At 39.3% G+C, this 16,779-nt stretch overlaps 1 protein-coding gene across 1 annotated transcript in view; it reads left to right on the top strand.

Moving 5' to 3' along the window:
* The first annotated feature begins 1,265 nt into the window (after positions 1–1,265).
* GOLGA5 (golgin A5) overlaps positions 1,266–16,779 on the top strand; it is a 36,647-nt gene continuing 21,133 nt past the window's right edge. Inside the window, exons 1-6 of the mRNA XM_061182822.1 lie at positions 1,266–1,490; positions 3,551–4,127; positions 11,280–11,507; positions 12,389–12,608; positions 13,061–13,184; positions 15,545–15,748. Of these exons, the coding sequence (XP_061038805.1) occupies positions 3,581–4,127; positions 11,280–11,507; positions 12,389–12,608; positions 13,061–13,184; positions 15,545–15,748 (1,323 nt within the window). The 5' untranslated portion in view covers positions 1,266–1,490; positions 3,551–3,580. The remainder of the gene's footprint in view (positions 1,491–3,550; positions 4,128–11,279; positions 11,508–12,388; positions 12,609–13,060; positions 13,185–15,544; positions 15,749–16,779) is intronic.

The raw sequence follows: 16,779 nt of genomic DNA on the forward strand, positions 1-16,779 counted from the left end.
TAGTAAACAAAGCGTCTACAGCTTTTCATTGGCTGATTTGTTGCTAGGAGAGAAAAGGGGTCTTTCTACTTCTTGGGTGAGAGAGCTCTCCCTTCTGGTCTCCTGACTCTATTTAATTTAGGTTTCTGTTTCTTAATTTTTTACATCCTTAACAGGAGGAGTCACTTAATAGCTGGGAACAACAATGCCACCTACCACAGGATAATAACAGTACCTTCCTTATGGCTGTTTCGAGAATCAAATGAGGTGAAGCACGTCCAGTGCTTAACACAGTATACTGCACTTAATAAGTACACAATAACTATTAGAGGCTATTATTATTATTATCATTATTACTATTATTACTTCCTGGTGCTGCTGAAAGTTCTTCTGCTCACTGGACTGGTCTAAACCTGACTTGAGAGGAAAAAAGAAGGAGCTGTAATTACTCCCAATATTTAATTTGGAGACAATAAAACGTTGAGTCTAACGGCTCAAGCTTTGGAGTAATATGGACTCCTTACTAGGGCACATGATCTTAGACAAGTTACTTAACCTCTAGGGTCCTTGGGATTATGTTGTAGGCTTGTCATTAGGGCCAAATTAAGTCAACCCTGTGCACAAAGTAGGTGCTGAGTATTTGTTGAGTTATTAAATGTGGATTTTAGACTTATTTCAAATATTCAGTGAACTGTATGCATAACATAACTACAATACAGCTGTATCGAAAGCCCTTTACTGGCCTTTTCCATCATTTGGGTCTCAGCTCAAATGTCACCTCCTCAGAGAGATACCTTCCTTGTCCACATCATTTAAAGTGCTTCCCTCACCTCCAGTCACTTCTCCCCATTATCTTGTATTTACAGCTCTGGTAAAGCTCTGAAAATGTCTTGTTCATTCAGTGGTTTATATAACATGTCTCTGCCACTAGTTCTTGTTTTCTGTACTCTCATCCCCCGTTGAGGATAGGCCTCAACATCCTCATTCGTAAAACTAGGCGAGCGGAGGAAGAATGGGGAAAGGTAAACGCCGGGCGCTGCACCTGTGTCTCGTGCCTCCAATTCCTTCCGGCGGGGCACCGCCCCTGCCACCCACGTGGGCCGCCGTGGGGCACGCCCCCAGATGGGCGTGGCCTCCAATGTTGTGTCGGCCGCGTGCGGGCCGCGGTCCTAGGGAGGCGAGCTACGTCACACGCACGCCGGCCCTGCCCCCGCCCTTGCTCGCCACAGGCGGAAAAAGGGAGTGGCCAGGCGCGAGGGCCCCGCAGCCGGCGGCGCTGCCGCCTGAGCCGCCTCCAGGTGGCTGCTCTAGGCTCCTGCCCGCTCAGGCAGCTCGGAAGCCACTCTGTTTTGGGGTCCTCGCCGCTCTTCCACGTCTCCCGGAAGAGTAACTGGGCCGTGGCTGATCGAGGGCCGGGTTTGCTCAACCTGGGCCCTCTCCCGGCCGGCTGCTGAGGACGGGCGGCCTGGGAGGGTGACCAGGCCGCGGTGCAGCCGCTCCAGAGTCCTCAGGTGAGGTGGCCGCGGGGGGCCGAGGGGTCCCCTTGGGGCATTAACGGCCTTAGAGGCGGGGGCGGCATCCCCTCAGCGGAGACCCTGATCTCTCCGCCCTGCCGGGGGCTCAGGAACAGGGCAGGGGAGCCCCCTTGGGTCTCCACGGACGTGGCTTAGTGCCCTCCCCTTTCCTCCCTCCCCCACCCCAGCCTGGTTTGGCCGCTCCTCCCCCTCCGGAGGCTCAGTGCAGTGGGTAGGGAGCGAAGTGGGGGTCTGTACTCGCCCACCTGGGATTGACAGCAGAGTCCCTGGGACTGACCAGCTGATCCCCAGCCTCCCTTCCTCTGTGTTGACACTTGGCCTTCGTGCAGGCCCTGCCACCGCCATCGGCCGACCCATCCCCATCCTCATCCCTTGCGCTCTCACCCTCTCTCTCTTCAGCTCGCCGTGGGCCGTTTACTGGGCGGAATTTCTTGACGGCTCTGTACCTCGGAAGTCTGCTAGAGTTGTTCTTTTGTCCGCGGGGCAAGTGCCTAGGGCCCATCTTAACATTTAATTGGGTACTCAATCTTAAGGCACAGGCTTTTGTTTTAAAGCCCTTTAAAACTTTACAATGAGAGGCAAGATATAAGTTAATAAGTATGTTTTGATTGCTTTATTAGGAGAGATCATTTGTTCCCTACTTAGCACCAGTGTTTACTCGGGAATGATACATACTCTGTAGGGAGTTTTATATGTTATGGAGCATGTCACTTCCATTTTCATTGGATTTCACATAAGCTCTGTGAAATACACGGGCATGTAATCATACCATTTTGTAAGAAACAGGTTTAGAGGGTGAGTTTCTTCTTGAGGTTGTTCAGCTACTGGGAGGCTAGATGGGGAACGCAGGGGTTAAAAAGTGGGTTTGGCTGACTTAGATTTGCCTGTCTGAGCTGCTGTCTAAACTCTGGGATCTTTCTAAACCTTTCCCCCCATTTTTTTGTGAAAAAGGGGTATTGCTACTTACCGCACAATGTGGTTGTGAAAATTATGTGTGCTAAAGATAATATTTGCAGGGCACCTAACATAAAAATTAATTCCATTCCGCAGTATTTATGGGTGCCTACTGTGTGCTGACATAAAAATTAATTTCATTCAGCAGTATTTATGGTGCCTACTGTGTGCTGACATAAAAATTAATTCCATTCCGCAGTATTTATGGGTGCCTACTGTGTGCTGAGAATTCATTGGTGAGCAAAACAGACATGGCGTTTATCCACCCACTCCCCGCCTCCCAAGAGGGAGAGACAGGGGAAAAAAATACATATAAAACATGAAGGGATGTGAGGGAAAAGAATAGTGTGTGAACAGAGAATGATAGGACCTAATTTAGATGGGACAAAAGAGCTATTTTGGGGGCAGATGACGTTCAGGTGAAGACCAAGAACAAAAAAAAAGTGAACTGTGAAAGAGCGCTCCAGGCAAAAGGAACAATGTGCACATTCAAGAAATGGTTGTTGACTTTTTTATATGCTACTCTTCTATGTCATGGAAACTAGTTATTTCATCGTCATCATTTTGATTTATTGTGGCACTGGATAAGTACCCAAATATATGCATCAAATGAATGTTTATGCAATCGTAATTGTTTTATTCTGAACTTAGCTTAATGTGCATATAGTAGGTACTGAGAATCTAAATTATTGAAGGTATATTTTAGACGTGTATATGCACACCTAAATTATCCGTGATAGTGCTGCAGTATTTACACTTTGTTGAAATAGGAATAACAGTAGTAGTGGTAGTTGTAATTATGGTAGCAACTACTCAAAGGAGTGCCTACTGTGTGCTAGGCATTTTTCAAAGTGTTTTTTAATGTAGTATTTCATCTTAAAACCATCCTGTAAAGTAAGTACACTTATTTTCCTCATTTTCTAGGTGAAGTTTCTCAGTTTCAGTCAAGTAGTTTGCTTGAAATTACATAGTAAGAGGCAGGGTCAGGCTTTCCAACCCAGGACTATCTGACTCTAGAGCCTGGTCTTAATTGCTGTGCTCTGCTGTTAAGCCACACTGATCATTTTATATCCTTTTTACAGGTTCACCAACAGGATTATTCTGCTGCCATCATGTCCTGGTTTGCTGATCTTGCTGGAAAGGCAGAAGATCTTTTAAACAGAGTTGATCAAGGGGCTGCAACAGCTCTCAGTAGAAAAGAGAACACCAGCAGCATTGTTTATAGCAAAAATACTGACTATCCTGAACTTCACCAGCAAAATACAGATTTGACTTATCAGACAGGACCTAAAGCGACTTACATTTCCTCAGCAGCTGATAATATTAGGAATCAAAAAGCCACCGTCTTAGCTGGGACTGCAAATGTGAAACTAGGATCTAGGACATCGGTGGAGGCCTCCCATCCTGTTGAAAATGCATCTGTTCCTAGGCCTTCATCCCAGTTTGTTCGAAGAAAAAAGTCAGAGCCTGATGATGAGCTGCTGTTTGATTTTCTTAATAGTTCACAGAAGGAGCCTACTGGGAAAGTGGAAATCAAAAAGGAAAGGGGCAAAACACCTGTCTTGCAGAGTTCTCGGACAATAAGCGACAGTTCTGTGAACACCAGTGTAACCGCCATCAAAACCATTGAAGAACATCCTTCTGGGAGCGAAAGCCACGGTAGTTAATCAGTCCTCTGTTTCTTTGAGAGTTAACCAAATTGGATGTCATCATAGCCTAAAATGTTCTGGTAGCATTTGTCATGCTCTGTTTTGTTACCTGTCCGTGCTGGCCCAAGGGCAGGCTCTCTGAAGTGTGTGGTGTAAATAAGGGGGACAACATAGAACACTATTAGCCAATGTACGGTTACAGTAGGGACCTTTGAATGTTGTCTGTTGGTAACTTTACCCAGCCCAGCATCTTTTTTTAAAATTAATTAATTTATTTATTATTTATTTTTGGCTGTGTTGGGTCTTGGTTGCCGCGCATGGGCTTTCCCTAGTTGCGGTGAGCGGGGGCTACTCTTTGTTGCAGTGCGTGTGCTTCTCATTGCGGTGGCTTCTCTTGTTGCGGAGCATGGGCTCTAGGCGCGTGGCCTTCAGTAGTTGCGGCACGCAGCCTCAGTAGTTGTGGCTCGCGGGCTCTAGAGCGCAGGCTCAGTAGTTGTGGCGCATGGGCTTAGTTGCTCCGCGGCATGTGGGATCTTCCCAGACCAGGGATCGAACCTGTCTCTCCTGCATTGGCAGGCGATTCTTAACCACTGCGCCACCAGGGAAGTCCTCAGCCCGGCATCTTAAGAAATTATATCCAAAATGATTCTCTAAGATGTTTTAAGATATAAAGAAGAAAATTTTGAAATCTGAAAGGAAACATATAGTTTTGGATTTGGAACTATCTCCAATTCATTTCTTTCTGTCATTGGTATTATAAAAATAACAGGCGGCTGTACTTCACTTATATTCTGGATTGTGAGCTTTTTGGTGTGTTTTTCCCCCTGCCTACCCTGAAAGTAAAGCGTGAGAAACTGAACTTTGATCTAAGTTCGAGGGTTAAAGGCATTGACTTAGTAGTGAAGTAAGAACTTAGAATTCTGGTTTTCAGTTGTTTAATTTGCTATGAAATTACCTCAACATGTACATCTTCTCACCTGCAAAAAATGTTTACATGATAATGTGGCTAATTTGAGTACCTAGGAAGCATTTTAAAGTAACAATAAACATGATAGGTCCTTGCAGGGATTCTTTATAGAGCTGATAACTCATGGGAGCTTGTTATGTTCTTAAACCATTTAGCTTCTTCCACAGTCTTGGCTCTTAGTGAATAAAATCTTTCTTGTATTTCAAGATAAAGTGGTAAAGAGACGGGTTTTGGGCTTTCAAGACAGGTGCATGCACTAGCAGTTAATTAACTAGGTATGAACAATCCTAAATTTCTTCTCAACTATCTTTTGATTAATTATACAAACATTTATTGAGACCCTATTGGGCCAGGATACAGAAGTGAATGGGTTATAGTTTATTGGATGAGATACACATGTACACAGATAATATGCATGTAATATAGTAAATGCAGCAGTTGAGGTATGGTCAGAGTGTTGTGGAAGCATGTCTTTTTCCTTATTGATTCATAGATACTCTTTATATGTTCTAGATGGCAATTCTTTCTCATCCTCCTCCAGTTTTACCTTGTTGTTTTTTTCCTTTTTCTATAATGTCTCAATAGAAGTTCTTGATATAATGATTTATCAATTTTTTCTTTATGGTTTGTGTCTTTTGTGTCTTAGAAAATCTTTTCCTATCCTCAGGTCATAAAGGTATTTTTCTGTATTATAGGAAAGGTTTTATACTTTTGCCTTTCATATTTAGATGTTTACCTAAAGTTGTTTTTTTATGTATGGTGTGAGGTAGGCATCTAGTTCCCTTTTTTTCCCAAATGGAAATCAGTTATCCCAGCACCATTTATTGAAAATATTTCCTTTCCCTATTAATCTGCAATACCACCTCTGTCATATATCAAATATCCATCTATATGTTGGTATGTTTCTGACACTTAATTCTGTTTCATTGGTTTATTTGTCTTTGTGTCAGTGCCACATTGTCTTAATTAATGTGGTTTTATAATATGTCTTTATATCTCAAAGAGCAGATTCTACCACCTTGTCCTTCTTAGCAGATTCTACCACCTTGTCCTTCTCCAAGAATGTTTTGGCTATTCTTGGGACTTTTGTACTTCCATATGCGTCTTAGAATTTGCTTGCCAAGTTCCACAAAAATTCTGTTGGTCTTTACTGGGAGTCCATTGCTTCTACTGACATACAGATAGTTTGGTGAGAATCAGCATCTTTACAACATAGAATCTTCTAACTTATTAACATGGTATAATTATTTTTTAGATGTCTTTCATTAAGATTTTATTGTTTCTTCCATAAGTGTCTTGCATACTTTTTGTTAGATTTATTCCTGGGTAGTTTATATTTTTTAAAGCTCTTATAAATGGTATGCTTTAAAATTTTTTACTTTGTTTGTTGCTGTCTATAGGTTTTTGTAAATACACCCACCCACCCACACACATACACGGCAACCTAAGATAGCTCTTAAGCTTCATATTTTTCTATACATTCATTTAAATTTTCAACAACACAATAATATATGTAGATAATGACTGTTTTCTGCTTAACCCTTTTATCTTTTTAAAAACTCTTTTTATTGCCTTACTACATTGGCTTGTACTTGAAAACCAATTTTGTGTCTTGTTCCTTGTCTTAAAGAGAATGCTTTGAGTGTTTCAGTTTGTGTTAGGTTTTTCATAGGTACTTTTTATCGGGTTAAGGAAGTTTCCGTGTATTTCTAATTTGAGTTTTTATGTTGAATTTTAGCAGTGTTTTTTTCATATATGTATTGAGATATCATAATTTTTCTTCTTAATATTAATATGGTATACAAATCAGTTGATTGACTTAAACCTAAAACCAAACTTAACTTTCAGTAAATGTTTGCTAGAACTCACTGGTGAAACCATCAGGGTCTGGGGTGTTCATAGTGGAAGATTTAACTATTGATTCAATTGGTTTTCCATTTCTTTTTAAATCTGTTTTTGGTAAGATATTTTTTTTCTAAGAATTTGTCTATTTCATATACTTTCGGGAGGATTATATTTATTTTACTTAATTTCAGGAAAATAATGTCACAGCTGAAATTTTAACACAGACACTAATCACTTATAGTAACCCTGCAGAAATCAAAGCTTGATCACAAATACTACCTGAAGAATACCAATATCTGGCACTCTGCTAAATGCTTGTTTTTTTAAAGCAGCATTAATGAAGTATAACTGACATGCAGTAAATTACACATTTTTAAACTATACAGTTTGATGCGTTTCATCATCATGTACATTTAAAAATTTATTGACATAACGTAGTTTACAGTGTCTCCCTCAGAAGACCATTTTTGGTTATGTTGATCCTCTAGTATGTTTCTTTGCTATTTTGTTAATTTCTGATCTTTATTATTCTGCTTTCTTTGGGTTGATTTTGCTGTTTTTGTAATCCTTATGATGGGTGCATAACTCATTAATTCCTTTCATTTTTTAAAAAATATATTTTATTTATTTATTTTTGGCTGCGTTGGGTCTTCGTTGCTGCGCGCGGGCTTTCTTTAGTTGGCGCTGAGCAGAGCCTACTCTTCGTTGCGGTGCGCTGCCTTCTCATTGCAGTGCCTTCTCGTTGCGGAGCACAGGCTCTAGGCGTGCAGGCTTCAGTAGTTGCGGCACACGGGCTTAGTTGCTCCGCGGCATGTGGGATCTTCCCGGACCAGTGATCGATCCCGTGTCCCCTGCATTGGCAGGCGGATTCTCAACCACTGTGCCACCAGGGAAGCCCCCTACCTTTCTTTTTTTATTTTCTTTCATAATTGAAATTTTATTGGTTGTTTTGAGGATCAGTACACAGACATTTCAATTTGTACACAATTCTCAACATACGTACCAAAAATCTAAAAAATCATGCAGTTGTGATTCTTTTCTGAAAAGTTATTCCAGTGACTTTCCAGCTTAAAATTAGGAGGCAAATTTTCCTTCACAGGATATCAAGTACCAATATCTTCAACTATTGATATGCTGTTACATCGTAAGTCCCACTAATTCACAGTTTAATATCATGTACACTACATACTCAAATTGTCAGTCGTTCACAGCACATTAACAGTGACTGGAAGAACTGGACTACCACGACCAAAGATGTTACAGAGTGCACAAAATTCTGCCCAGGTGAGCCAAGATCAAGGGGTGAGTGGTTTGCTTTAGGAAACAATTCTACCAAAAACAACATAGGAAGAGAAGTAATTTAAAGTGTTTAAGACATTAAATGCACAACTGACTCCAAACTGCCATTTAGTATGCTTTGTATTATAGGATAGAAAAGCTACCCCCCATCTGTGGAATGTTCAGCTGACACCCAAGACAATCAAAGCCTCCCATATCCAATATCCCACTATTTTCTGGTTGTAGCAAAAAATAAACAACCAGCAAATGATTTCACCTCTTAAAAAAAACATTTACACTTAAAAAATGGGATGAGGTGGGATTCCCTCCTTTTCAAAAATGTTTCTAGAGCTACTAAAAAAACTTGCATTTACAAAATAGTTGATAAAAATATTCCTCTGGATTGTACAAGAAGGGAGACAGGGACCACTGATAGGACCAGGTGTCTGATATTAATCAGACTTGGCTTCTTTCTCTCCTGCTTCATCAGAAGCTGGGCTCTCCTCGTTTTTAGTTTCTCCGTTTTCTGCAGGTTAAGTCTTCTTTAGTCTCTTGGTTAGCCACTTCAGCTTCTTTTCCCTTTGCTCCCCTTTTCCCTTTTGTTTGCACTTTTTTGTCTAAAGATTTATCCTTTCCTGCCGCCTTTTTTGGCTTCGTTTCCACTTTTGCAGGAGCCGGTTTAGCTGACAACCTCGCCGACCTCCTCTTGGGCTCCTCCTTCGCCGCCCCCTCGGCGGAGCCGACCTTCCTTTTGGGCATCGTGGCGGCGGGGCTGGCGCGTGCCGGGTGCCTGCGGGCTGCGCCGAGAGCCTGCGAAGCTGGGCTGCCTGGCCGCTGCCCCTCCTCCCGCCGCCCGAGCTTCTTCCTTTCATTTTTAATGTAAATATTCAAGGCTGTAAATGTCTTTCTAAATACTACTTTAGATATATCTTACAGGTTTGGATATATACTTTCTTTTTAAAATCTTATAAAATAAAAAATAATTTTTTAAATTCTCTCAATTTTTATTCATTAAGAAGAAATCTTTGTTTTGGAAATTTCAAATATACCAGAGTAGAGGTTGATGGTTCCCCTCCACCGCCATATTAACTTTTATCCAGTGATGATAATCAACAGCTCATAGCCATTCTTGTTTCATTTATAACATCAAATTTTCAATCTCTTTCTTTACCTCTACCCACCACAGAATTATTTTGGAGCAAATCACAGATCTCATATCATTTCTTCTATAAATATTTTATTAACTCTAAAAAATACAAGTTTTAAAAACAAACAATCATGCCATTATCACCATAAAATTAATAATTCCTTAGTATCATCTAATATCTAGTCAGTACTCAGATTTCCCTGTTTGTCTCATCATTTTTACACATTATTGAAATGCGAAAATCTTAGTTGTACAGACAAATGGCTACACCTGTGAAACCCACACCTTTATCATGATAAAGAATGTTTCCTTTGCCCCAGAGAGTACCTCATGTCCTTTTCTAGTTAATCTCCCCACCCATCCCCCAAGCACCCATTGTTCTGATTTTTTTCACCTTAGGTTATTTTTGTCTGTTCTAAAACTTCATGTTTGCCAGCAAAAAGTGAGATCATATAGTATGAATACTTTCTTACCTGACTTTTTTTTTTTTTTTTAAACTCGGTAATACTCTTCTTCCTTGTTTTTTTTTTTTTAATTTTTATTTATTTATTTATTTGTTTTTGGCTGTGTTGGGTCTTCGTTTCTGTGCGAGGGCTTTCTCTAGTTGCGGCAATCGGGGGCCACTCTTCATCGCGGTGTGCGTGCCTCTCACTATCGCGGCCTCTCTTGTTGCGGAGCACAGGCTCCAGATGCGCAGGCTCAGTAGTTGTGGCTCACGGGCCTAGTTGCTCCGCGGCACGTGGGATCTTCCCAGACCAGGGCTCGAACCCGTGTCCCCTGCATTGGCAGGCGGACTCTCAACCACTGCGGCACCAGGGAAGCCCTACCTGACTTCTTTTATTCAGCATGTTAGTGAGATTCACTCATGTTATTGAGTATATTAATAATTCTTTTTTATTGTGTAGTATTTTACTGTAGTATACCACAATTTACCCAGTCTCTTTTATGGACATTGGGGTTTTTCCAGTTTTTGTTTTTTGTGAATAAAGGTGCTATGAACATTTTTGTACTTGTCTTTTTGTGGGAAAATGTTTTTATTTCTCTTCAATAAATACCCAGGAATGGAATTACTAGGTCAAAAGGTAGGTACATGTTTAATTTCATAAGAAATTGTGACTACTTCCCCACAGTGTTTATATCATTTGTATTGCCACCAGCAATCTGTCTATAAGAGTTGCATATCTTCACCAACATTTTGTGTTGTCTTTTTAATTTTAGCCATCTAGCGGGTGTGTTTTGGTCCTTGTTGTGGTTTTAATTTGCATTTCCTTGATCACTAAAGATGTTGAGAACCTTTTCATTTAGATATAGTTCAGTTTTTAGCACACACTTAATTTTTTTGGAGTAAGTAAAAAGTGTATTTGCATCACATTTAGTAACAAAAACAAGATGAAACTGAATTAATGAGTGTCTGAATTAATGAGTATCTCTTTGGGTAAGGCAGTTTAGACTCCAGTTTGGTATATAACAAATTGCCCTGACCTGTTATTACTCTCCTTGCCTTGAAACCCACAGCTGTTCTTTTATGCCTTTCCAATATTTTCAATGTTGAAACTTCTCCCTTTTTTTCAAAAATGGTTCATAGACAGAAGGGAGACCAAAACCCTTGTTTACCTAAACCCAACCATGTAAATTTCTCTGTTTTTTTTTCCCCTTCCCAGAACTGTATTCTTGTATCTTTTCTTTATCACCATTTGTTCAGTGTATCCACACTTTGAGGGTCCTTACAGATCTATAGGCTGTATGTATGAGAATGAAATTTCATCAGAGGGAAGTCTATTAAAAATTTAAGTTTACCTTTTACGGTGTTTTAGCTATAGCAGTCGCAGTCAACTTGAGCCAAAAGGCATTCTACCACAGTAAGCTACTAGTGCGTATATAGTGAGCATTCCAATGTAACAAAGATGTATTTGCTTTTTTTACAGAAGCCTCTAATAATTCAGATTCCGGCCATGAAGGCCAAGAGATTTCTTCAAAGGAAAATGCATCATCAAGTGCTGCCTGTGCTGATCACAAGCCAGTGCCTAAAGATGACGGGCGATCGCATGAACTATCTAATCTTCGACTGGAGAATCAACTGCTGAGGAATGAAGTTCAGTCTTTAAATCAAGAAATGGCCTCATTACTTCAAAGATCCAAGGAAACTCAAGAGGGTAGATCCTTATTTAAATTACCCAGGGTTAGGAATTTAGCATTTCAAAAATAAACTAAAAACTTGATTATATCTAAACTATTAGAAAGATTTTAGATGGGACTTGTAAAATAGTGTTTTCACAGAAATATAAGGCCCAGATTTGGAAATGGGACCAATCATCCTCCCACCCACCTGAAACAGAACACTGGCCTATTTGGTCATTCTTTAGAAACCACAAATAGGAAGATAGTTTAAGCCTTGTTAGACTGACTTTAGAAGAAGCTTCACTTTAACCCAGACTAATTTAGACATAGAAATAGTTTTTCCAGAGACCCTGTACAGTTTGCTTCAATATTTAATTTTTTTTTTTTTGGTTGGCACTCTGCACTGCATTGCTCTTCACCAATTTTCTAGGTTAAAAGAACATCTTCTTGCCACAGTAATTGAAAGAAACATTTCTTTCCAGTGTTTATCTTCAGGTTTTATTTTTGTTTCTTTTGGTCTTACTGGGGTGTACATCGTCTGCCCTTGATTTGGATGTGCATTCTTTTCTATCTGTAGCAGAACTCCAAAAATCCACTGACCATTTTAATCTTGTGAACTCTCGGCTGTCTACTGGTGTTGGCTCCCAAATGCTTTATGACATATCTCCAGAAAAAAACATTTGTAGAAGAGCAGCTAGCTTCATGCCTGTTTCCAACCAATTAACTGTAATATAGATATGAATGTTGGCCTTGGAAAATGGAGGTCCCTCTTGGAGCAAAAAATTTGAAGATACTTGTAAGCTCCTAATTTTGGCAATAAGTACTAAAGGGATTCAAAGGAGACTCTTTGTGTGCTCTGAGAAAGATGTGTTTACTTGTATGGAGAAATTTCTTTCTTTTTCTTTTTTTTTTAAAGAATTAAACAAAGCAAGAGCAAGAGTTGAAAAGTGGAATGTTGACCATTCAAAGAGTGATCGAATAACTCGAGAACTTCGAGCACAAGTAGATGACCTGACTGAAGCGGTGGCTGCAAAGGATTCCCAGCTGGCTGTACTGAAAGTGAGACTCCAAGAAGCTGACCAGCTGCTGAATACTCGCACAGAAGCACTGGAAGCCTTACAGAGTGAAAAATCACGGTAGCTAATTCTATTAATAATGAGAAAATGAGCTAGAATGTTTATCAATGCAAGTAATGATAAACATGGTAGTAAATACTGTCTTATGAAAATTTAACTTCGTAAATTTACAAGAGAGAAAATGTAGCTTTTGGTAATGCTGGAAATGTGTGTGGTTAAAAATGGATTTATTATCTGAATCTTGAGATGCATTGTTAGCAAATTCTGAATTTAAAAATATTTGAAGAGCAGTGTCGTTGATCTTTTGACATACAGTGATGTGTGGCGTGTGCTTATATTTGGATGCCTAAAAATATAGGTCACAGTCCATTAAAAGGGAAAGAGATTTCTCTAAGAATGTTTCAGTCAAACCATCTTTTTTGTGCTAATATGCCAATGCTCTAAAAATTATTCTACCTTTTCACTTGTGTACTGTGGAAATGAGTTATTTCAAGTGATGTCTTTTCTTTTAGAATAATGCAGGATCACAGCGAAGGTAGTAGCCTGCAGAATCAAGCTCTACAAACTCTTCAGGAGAGATTGCACGAAGCAGATGCCACTCTGAAGAGAGAGCAGGAGGGCTATAAACAAATGCAGGTTAGAATGGGGACAGCAGGGCTCTTTTATTATTTGGATGAGGAGGAATCGCTTTACACTGTTCATAACATATTTACTGTAGCAAAATTCTGCAGTGCATTTCAGAAAATTCTGTTTCTGTGGCAAAAACTAAGTATTTGAAAATTTAGCTTGATCCTTGCTAAATTTAATTTTCTATGTTGAAAAACAATTAAAATACTTAATATTCATTAGATATATACATCTTTTCATTTAATTTGGCTGTGTAGCCAGCATTACCATTATTTGATTAAAAGCTGATTTGAGGCATCTCATTCTTTTTATTTAAGCTTTTTCTGATTCCAATTTAATCTGATTCTGTTATTTCAAGAGAAAGTTGTACATAATGTTTATTTAGAGTTTTACACTTAAGTGAATTTTTGCATCTAGTTTAGTGATTTTCAGCTCTGTCTACACATTAGAACCTCCTGTGTGGTTTTAACACTTTCTGATGCTGAGTCTTCATTCCCAGGGAGTCAGATCCCATTGTATGAGGTAGGGCATAGGTGTTGGTGATTTGGATTTATACGATTTGCAGGTGTAGCTAATGGGTAGTCAGGGTTGAGAACCGCTGGCTCAGACTGTCTTTTCAACAGGTGAAAATAGTTCAGCCCTAAAAGTAAATAACAGGTAATATAGACTTTTAAAATTTTTTATTAATATATTTTATTTACCACAGTAAAATATCCCAAAGTGCTATCATCTCATCATGTAGTTAATGTTAAGAATTATTCATGAGATATTTTACATTCTTTTTTGCATACTGATTCTTTTAAATATGGTGTGTTTTACACTTACAGCACATCTCAATTCATTCACTAAATTTTCTTCAGAAATACTTGATCTGTATTTAGATTTCATAAAATTTATAGGTGAAAAAGTTGTTCTAAACATAGTCAGAATAACAGTTCCTGAAAAAGTTAAGCATAGGGTCACCATATGCCGCAGCAATTCTGTGCCTAGGTATATACCCAAGAAAATTGGAAATACATGTCCACACAAAAACTTGTACGTGAATGTTCATAGCAGCATTATTCATAATAGCCCCAAACTGGAAACAATACGTCCATCAGTTGCTGAATGGATAAACAAAATGTTGTATATCCGCACAAGGAGATATCATTCAGCCATAAAGAGGAATGAATTATTGACTCATGCTATAACATGCATGAACCTTTAAAACATTATCCTAAGTGAAGAAAGGCAGACACAAAAGGCCACATATTGTTGATTCCATTTGTATGAAATGTCCAGAATAGGCAAATCTATAGAGAAAGAAAGTAGATAAATGGTTGCCAGGGGCTGGGAGGGAGGGGGACGTATGGGTAGAGGATTTCTATTTGGGGTGAAAATGTTCTGAAATTAGATAATGACAAATGGTTGCACAACTCTGAGAACACTACACTGAATTGTATTCAGGAATACACTGAACTGTACACCCTAAAAGGGTGAACTCTATGGAATGTGAATTATATCTCCATAAATCTGTTATTAATTGAATTGAGCTTCAGTATTTATGTTAAATTAATTAAAATGAATAAACTTAAAAATGCAATTCTCAGTTGCAGACACATTTCACATGCTCAGTGTGCCTCACTGAGTGGTTCTCTTGCTCCTTTTCTTCCAAACAGGAGTTGAAATTGGATCAAAGGTTTGTGGGCTTTAGTTATTGGCGTGTAACTATAAAAGCTTTCTGACTTCTGTCTCACCTTCTGAGTTTTTTTGGTGATGGGAGCTTTTGAAAATAAGGGTAAAATATAAATAACTCTCAGAACTAAATTTAGGCTAAGGGACAGACCATGTGTTTTTTAGAGTGTACTTTAAAAGTTTCTTAAGCTAAAAAAATTAAAGGGAATAGTTTATTAGAAAAACTGAATAAAGGAAAAACATTAGCCATGATATTAGAAAAGATGTAGCTGTGTACTTGTGTCTTCCATGTGTTTTCTAATAGACTTTCTAGTTTTCTGTAGACCTTTATTCATTGATCAGCTAGTGTCAGACCAGACCTAGTATCCAAGTGACCAGATTCACCTGGGAAACTTCTTAAAAAACAGATTCCCAAGCCCAGTCTTGGAAATTCCAATTCAGTTAAGCCCAAGGAAGGCCCTGGGCAGCTGTATTTTTAACAGACTCCCTCACTGATTTTGATGAATTGCCATGTTTGGGAACCACAACCTTAGAGTTCCTGTTCTTCAGTTCCTAACAAATGAAGAACTTTTTTTTACCTCCCTGTTATGTTGTTGGGCTGAGCTAATAAATCCCATAAGATATCTAAATGGATGGTTGTAAAGTATACCTCAAAGCAAAATGATATAATAAGTATAATATAAACTTTGTCACAGAGCGAGTTTTCTGCACGCCTTAATAAAATGGGAGCGGAGCGCCAGAATTTGGCAGAAGCAGTTACCCTGGTGGAAAGAAAATACTCAGATGAGAAGAAGAGAGCGGATGAGCTACAGCAGCAAATCAAAATGCTTAAGTCCAACTTGGAGTCCTCTAAGCAGGAATTAATTGACTACAAGCAAAAAGCTACTAGAATACTCCAGGTAAGCGTGAGATGCACATGTGTGAATGTTAAGATAGGCCAGATGACCGAGAGACATTCTGAGACTTTTTACAGATCTGTGAGATACTTTGTTCCTGTTTGACTGGGTTGGCTTGCTTCAGGTGCCTTGCTCTTCTTAGAAATATTATAAAAAAGATGAAATGTCTCCTGTTCCTACCACTTTTTTCCTTTTAAGAAAAAAATTCATTCTGCCACTACCTAGTTCAGGTCTTCAACCTGTCACCTTAATCACCGTGATAAATAATTTCAGTGTTTGTTTTTAACAGTTGTTATGTTCTTCCTTGTTGATCCTCTTTTGAATTTTTCAGAGTGACTGGTCTAGGCCTCCTCCAGCTCTCAGATCTCCTCTCCCAGCTTTTTCCCCCTCCCTTAGATCTAAGGCTGTAGTCATCTAATGTAGTTTTCAACTTCTGTTTCCTTTGCCTTTCATATCAGAGTGAAGACGTGTCCTTTCATTTTTTTTTTTCCTGGGATAATTCTTCCACCTGTGCATTGATTCCATCTCCTTTCACCTCATTTAAGCCCTTTCTCCATAAGTCTGTCCTCTTTCTTGCATCATTGATGTGCATTGATTCCATCTCCTTTCACCTCATTTAAGCCCTTTCTCCATAAGTCTGTCCTCTTTCTTGCATCATTGATGTGCATTGACTCCATCTCCTTTCACCTCATTTAAGCCCTTTCTCCATAAGTCTGTCCTCTTTCTTGCATCATTGATGTGCATTGATTCCATCTCCTTTCACCTCATTTAAGCCCTTTCTCCATAAGTCTGTCCTCTTTCTTGCATCATTGATGTGCATTGACTCCATCTCCTTTCACCTCATTTAAGCCCTTTCTCCATAAGTCTGTCCTCTTTCTTGCATCATTGATGTGCATTGATTCCATCTCCTTTCACCTCATTTAAGCCCTTTCTCCATAAGTCTGTCCTCTTTCTTGCATCATTGATGTGCATTGATTCCATCTCCTTTCACCTCATTTAAGCCCTTTCTCCATAAGTCTGTCCTCTTTCTTGCA

Source organism: Eubalaena glacialis, chromosome 2, assembly GCF_028564815.1.
Source record: "Eubalaena glacialis isolate mEubGla1 chromosome 2, mEubGla1.1.hap2.+ XY, whole genome shotgun sequence".
Taxonomy (NCBI): domain Eukaryota; kingdom Metazoa; phylum Chordata; class Mammalia; order Artiodactyla; family Balaenidae; genus Eubalaena; species Eubalaena glacialis.